This window comes from Salmo trutta, unplaced genomic scaffold, assembly GCF_901001165.1.
Source record: "Salmo trutta unplaced genomic scaffold, fSalTru1.1, whole genome shotgun sequence".
Lineage (NCBI taxonomy): Eukaryota > Metazoa > Chordata > Actinopteri > Salmoniformes > Salmonidae > Salmo > Salmo trutta.
This window is the reverse complement of record NW_021822608.1, coordinates 308,552-315,658: the sequence shown is the minus strand read 5'-3', so window position 1 is coordinate 315,658 and position 7,107 is coordinate 308,552. Positions and strand designations below refer to the sequence as shown.

General features: G+C 43.2%; 1 protein-coding gene across 1 annotated transcript; it reads left to right on the top strand.

Annotated features, from left to right (window-relative positions):
- Positions 1-542: 542 nt before the first annotated feature.
- Positions 543-4,055, top strand: LOC115182950 (beta-2-microglobulin-like). Its single transcript, XM_029744308.1, has 4 exons — positions 543-603; positions 904-1,191; positions 1,647-1,683; positions 4,035-4,055. The coding sequence occupies exons 1-3, from the start codon at positions 543-545 to the stop codon at positions 1,658-1,660; spliced, it is 363 nt and encodes a 120-aa protein (XP_029600168.1). The 3' UTR covers positions 1,661-1,683; positions 4,035-4,055.
- Positions 4,056-7,107: the final 3,052 nt, after the last annotated feature.

Genomic DNA, 7,107 nt, shown 5'->3' with positions numbered 1-7,107 from the left:
TATGGCTATACTGTACCTAGCCTTTCACCATACTTTATTATGGCTATACTGTACCTAGCCTTTCACCATACTTTATTAGGCTATACTGTACCTAGCCTTTCACCATACTTTATTATGGCTATACTGTACCTAGCCTTTCACCATACTTTATATGGATACTGCCTAGCCTTTCACCATACTTTTATGGCTATACTGCATAGCCTTTCACCACACCATACTTACTATGACTATACTGTACATGACGTTGCCTTTCAACATACTTTATCTCAATGCATTATATGTGCAACATTGTAACTAATAAAATGACTGCATCAACTTTGTAACTGACCGCACCAGGCTCCCTAAAGAAGCGGCAAGAGGAGAGACTGCATAGCAACTGGGAAACTAGGATTTTCAATTGGTGCATACATCGAAGAGGGTGCGGCTTTACTACATTGAGTAAAATATATATTTTACTTTCGGTTTCATTCTTCGTTTGCCACTTTTGATTTGGTACAGTTTCATATATTTTTCAGCATTGGAAAGACTTGGAAAAAGAAATCATGAAAACGGTTTTGTCCGTAGTTGCTTTCTGCGTCGTGTTGGTGACCATAAACGCAAAAGGTAAGTAATGTATAAGAATTACTTTGTAATTATGATTAGCCAATATTGATGGGATTGTGTTGTGTACGAACTTAATTTGAAAGGCCTCACCCACGACGTTCCTGAAAACAATTATATATTTACTTATATCTTAACTGATATCTTAAGTCGACAGCAAATGTGTACTTTATATGGGTTACATTTCTAAGCAAATGTATATTGAGCAGAGAGATTACTATTTTATTTTTATAGTGAGAATAAGATAATCAACTTCTGTGATACTGCATATGTGTGTGCGGGCGTCTGCCTGACTACCATTCCCTCCTCCCCCTGTAGCTCCCCCCAAGGTGCAGGTGTACAGCCGTAACCCAGGGGAACATGGGAAGGACAACACCCTGATCTGTCACGTGAGTGGCTTCCACCCCCCTGACATCAGCATCCAGCTCCTGAAGAACGGTGTGGAGATCCCCGACGCCAAGCAGACAGACCTGGCCTTCGAACAGGGGTGGCAGTTCCACCTCACCAAGAGTGTTGGATTCACACCAGCCAGCGGAGAGGAGTACACCTGCAGAGTCCGCCACCTGAAGAATCTGAAGACCTACACCTGGGGTGAGTTACTAGTATAGTTAGTAGTTAGAGGAGTACACCTGGGGAGAGTTACTAGTATAGTTAGTAGTTAGAGGAGTACACCTGGGGTGAGTTACTAGTATAGTTAGTAGTTAGAGGAGTACACCTGGGGTGAGTTACTAGTATAGTTAGTAGTTAGAGGTACACCTGGGGTGAGTTACTAGTATAGTTAGTAGTTAGTAGTTGAAGTACACCTGCAGAGTCCCTCACCTGAGGTGAAAACACACACGTTGCTAAGTTCTCTTTCAGCATCTGACTTCAGGGTGTGTGTGGGTGGTCTTATAAGTGTGTGTGTGTGTTGTGTGTGTGTGTGTTGTGTGTGTGTGTGTGTGTGTGTTGTGTGTGTGTGTGTGTGGTGTGTGTGTGTGTGTGTGTGTGTGAGTTAATCATAATATATAGCCATTGACTAACAGAAACCAACTTTTTTCCCCCTACAGAACCAGATATGTAAGGCTTCGGTGCTCATCGCTGCAGGTGTGTATGTCTGATCATTTCATTTGTAGAGAAACACTCTATTTAGATGGCAGTTCTTTAGCTTTGGTCACTAACAACTGGTGGTTATTGTTATACTGTATAGAGAAGTGAATAGTGCTGGACAATAGGGTAGGGCTGGACGATATGGTAGGGCTGGACAATATGGTAGGGCTGGACAATATGGTAGGGCTGGACAATATGGTAGGGCTGGGCGATATGGTAGGGCTGGGAGATATGGTAGGGCTGGGCGATATGGTAGGGCTGGGAGATATGGTAGGGCTGGGCGATATGGTAGGGCTGGGAGATATGGTAGGGCTGGACAATATGGTAGGGCTGGGTGATATGGTAGGGCTGGACAATATGGTAGGGCTGATGCGATATGGTAGGGCTGGGCGATATGGTAGGGCTGGGAGATATGGTAGGGCTGGACAATATGGTAGGGCTGGACAATATGGTAGGGCTGGGCGATATGGTAGGGCTGGGAGATATGGTAGGGCTGGGAGATATGGTAGAGCTGGACAATAGGTAGTGCTGGACAATATGGTAGGGCTGGGCGATATGGTAGGGCTAGACAATATGGTAGGGCTGGGCGATATGGTAGAGCTGGGCGATATGGTAGGGCTGGACAATATGGTAGGGCTGGACAATATGGTAGGGCTGGGCGATATGGTAGGGCTGGACAATATGGTAGGGCTGGACGATATGGTAGGGCTGGACAATATGGTAGGGCTGGGCGATATGGTAGAGCTGGGCGATATGGTAGGGCTGGACAATATGGTAGGGCTGGGCGATATGGTAGGGCTGGGAGATATGGTAGGGCTGGACAATATGGTAGGGCTGGGAGATATGGTAGGGCTGGTAGATATGGTAGGGCTGGACAATATGGTAGGGCTGGACAATATGGTAGGGCTGGGCGATATGGTAGGGCTGGACAATATGGTAGGGCTGGACAATATGGTAGGGCTGGACAATATGGTAGAGCTGGGCGATATGGTAGAGCTGGGCGATATGGTAGGGCTGGACGATATGGTAGGGCTGGGCGATATGGTAGGGCTGGGAGATATGGTAAGGCTGGGAGATATGGTAGGGCTGGACAATATGGTAGGGCTGGGAGATATGGTAAGGCTGGGAGATATGGTAGAGCTGGACAATGGTTGGGCTGGGAGATATGGTAAGGCTGGGAGAGGTAGAGCTGGACAATATGGTAGGGCTGGGAGATATGGTAGGGCTGGGAGATATGGTAGGGCTGGACAATATGGTAGGGCTGGGCGATATGGTAGGGCTGGGCGATATTTAACAATAAATCAAATGATCCATGTTACATTGTTGACAGCACATTGTTTAAAGTTGTGCACTTTAAATGTAGCCTACAGCTCTGAGGACAAAGTAATTGTCTTATCTTCAAGCTAATGTTTCTCTCATGGGCTATCGAGTTGCATTTTACATGAACAGGTGTTTTACTATCATAGCATTTAGCCCTCTGGTCAGCCCTGACAATGGTATGCTGTCTTCCCCACTTCAAATAACGGTTAGCCTACAGCACCAACGGAGGGTCCACAACACTGACACAGGTCAACACAAAACGTTTTTTGAAACAGAATCAGTTCTATGACTTCTTTCACTGTTGATGTTAGCCTAGGCTACTGTTAGCCAAACACTGTTGCTGTTAGCCTAGGCTACTGTTAGCCAAACACTGTTGCTGTTAGCCTAGGCTACTGTTAGCCAAACACTGTTGTTGTTAGCCTAGGCTACTGTTAGCCAAACACTGTTGCTGTTAGCCTAGGCTACTGTTAGCCAAACACTGTTGCTGTTAGCCTAGGCTACTGTTAGCCTAACACTGTTGTTGTTAGCCTAGGCTACTATTAGCCAAACACTGTTGCTGTTAGCCTAGGCTACTGTTAGCCAAACACGGTTGCTGTTAGCCTAAGCTACTGTTAGCCAAACACTGTTGCTGTTAGCGTAGGCTACTGTTAGCCAAACACTGTTGTTGTTAGCCTAGGCTACTGTTAGCCAAACACTGTCGATGTTAGCCTAGGCTACGCTTAGCCAAAAACTGTTGATGTTAGCCTAGGCTACTGTTAGCCACACTGTTGCTGTTAGCCTAGGTTACTGCGGAATAGCATGTAATTTAACAAACCTAACATTGAAATACCTTTATAGAAGGTAAAGTAAAAACCCAAACTGGTCCATGCATCAATACCGGTATAATAGTCAAATATGGTATATCGCCCAGCCCTAGTACTGCATACTGTGTAATATATAAGCTTTAATGTATAAGCATGAACCATTGTGGAAATGAAACGTGGATGAGATGAATGACCTCTTGTTGATGTTGTTGTTGACAACCACAGAATACACCAGCCCTCCGAGAATCTCCACTCCAGATGCTGTGGATATTCCTGGATCATCTTCACAACACTATCCTATCAAAACTAATCTTCACAACACTGTCCTGTCAAAACACTGCAGGTGAAATCTGTAATGACTCTCTGCACATTGTGACTTATCATTGACATTGAACTTAAATTGTATTTTATTTGAACAGGGCTTGATTTGTGTGGTATTTAATGTAAGGAAGTAATGACTCGTATCTGGTGTGATTGTAAATCTGCACCAGAGGAAAACACCCTAATTGCAGACAGGCTTGTAAGTGTATCAACCTAAACAGTAGGACCTGGGCTATGTAATGTGTTTATACAGTAGGACCTGGGTTATGTAATGTATCAACCTATACAGTAGGACCTGGGTTATGTAATGTATCAACCTATACAGTAGGCCTAGGCTATGTTGGCTTTTCTCTTAGCTATGATCTGGAAATAAGTACAACTGATCAACAATCAAGATGTGATTGATGAGAAGAAATGTAGAACTTTAATCTGTTTTTAAATAGTGTAGATTATAAAGTGCTTTCTCTTTTGGTTTGTAAATCACATCACCAAAATAAATAAAGTCTGACCTTTGAACTACCAGTTACCTTCCTGTTCTATTCTTGTCTAAAGAAAAGCTACATGATATTTGTATGCAGTATATGTCATAGTATTCTGCTAATTTATCACTTTACTGAAACTTGATTAGTAAAAGTCATGTACCACTGTCTCACCTTGTACTGTTTAGAGCAGACCATCCAATCTAATGTTGAAGAGCGGGTTTCCCTCCTCTGCTGTAGTTGAGGGCTAAATCACCATGGAGATATTTCTATATAAATCACAAGCTCTACAGCCAGGACATTAGATCAAATGCAGGATGACAATATTACACTGTCGACTCTAAATGGATTAATGTTATTTCTCCTCAAGTTTCCATGGTCTCTGCCGGTTAAATGATCAAACACACCATTAGTGTGGTCACAGTCCATGTGATCAGACACACCATTGTTTTGGTCCACTTGCAATAAGAAGCAATAAGCAAGCTGTAATTGTCACATTTATTGATTAGTCTGTCACTAGTTTTATGCATGGTTGTTTTCATTTCATGAGTTATAACAATTTTCAACATGATACAGTATTCCAATGTAATAACAGTTACCACATTGTATCCCATGATTACTTTAACAAGCTAATTGTCAAAACCAAGAAAGCAGAATGAATGGATCCATGAAGTAATATAATAATATACCATTTAGCAGACGCTTTTATCCAAAGAGACGTACAGTCGCACTGCATAAAATATTGTTTTGTAAGTATGGTGGTCCCAGGAATCTAACCATCCTCTACCAACTGAGCTACAAAGGACCTGAAGTCACTGGGAAGTCACCGTCTCAGAAGAGTACAAAAGGTAGTGAGCCATGACTCTATTCCACATGAATATTTTGAGACACGTTAAAGCAAAGGCAAGTGATCAAAATGTAGAACAAAATAAAACAATATTTAGATTGCAACAATCTGATCTAGGTAGATGTCTTAATCTATTAAATGTTTATCTTAGCAGGGAAGGCCCACTGAGACCAAAGTCTCTTTTTCAAAGGAAACCATGCTTCACAGAAATGCAGTGTACTTCATAAGGAACCAGTGATGAGAATTACAGAAAACAAAGGTGCATGAGAGATAAAACAATACAAATGATTAAAAAAACATGTACCTTTGACCTAGGACAAGTAATCTATCAATGCCCAAAAGGCACTAGTGGAATGGTTGAACATAAATACTGACATTACAGTATTTGCAGCCTACCTCTCAATTTTAATCGACATTGTTGTGTTGTTCCCAGGACAACCACTGGGTGGCATTGTGTTGTTCCCAGGACAACCACTGGGAGGCATTGTTGTATTGTTCCCAGGACAACCACTGGGAGGCATTGTTGTATTGTTCCCAGGACAACCACTGGGTGCATTGTATTAGCTGTATTTGCAACAATCTACCTACGACATATCCATAGGCTCATCACCATTGAAAAGAGCCTCAAACAGGAAGCGGTTTTTCTGTGCCTCTTCCTGAACTCTTGTCAAAACTGCCTGATTGTTGTCCTCCTTCAAACGGATGACAAAGTTCTGTAATATGGTGAACAGAGGGCGTACTCTAACACACTCTGTGTGCTCTGAGTGCGCTTATCCTCATAGTTAAAGCCACCAGTATGCATGCCAAACACTCGACCAAGGTCATCGAAGACTGGAGAGCCAGAAGATCCATGGAAGAAGGAGGTGTTATAGGTCACAAAGTCGTCCTTGTTCTCCTGCATCACCTCCTCGTAGCGCTTTTTGTTTTCTTCAACGGCATCATTTATTGTGAAGATTGCATGCCCATTTTCCCGTTTATTTATTCGCAGCCTCCTCTCTTATTTCACTGCCAATGATGGAGATGGGTTCTATTTGTTTCACTAGTCCACCTGGGTGTCCAATGAGGCAGGCCCCACCGCATGCTGGAACTGGGCCATATTCACGGAGGAGACCAGGAGGGACCTTTTTCTGTTTCTTGTTTTTCGGAGGTTCCATCTCCAGTATGGCATAGTCCATGTAATGTTTTCCCTGAAGTCCATATTGAAAGTCGATCAGCAGGGTTTTGGCTTTGATCACGTTCACATCGGATCCATTTGGATTTTCATAGTTGAACTTCACAGATACATCAACTAACAACTGCATGTTCTTTCTTAAAGTTTCACCAAACAAATGTGCATTTGTTAGGATGTAGTTATCAAACACGAAGCCTGTCCCCTGAACACCCTGAACACCCTGAACAATCACCTGACAAACGGAGGCACCAAGTTCAATCAATTTCTTCACTCTGTGAACCTCCGAGAACTTCTGTCTGATTTTCCCGAATTCCTGCTTCATCAGATCCAACTCTTCAGGAAGTGTCCTCTTTTGGCTGTCCTCCCTCCTACTTTCCATCTGCTTCACCAGATCATCAAACTGGTTGCGAAGGATCGTCAATATTTCACCATGGTCTGGCATGGGATTGCTTTTCCGTTTCTGCTTTCTTCTCGAAGAGG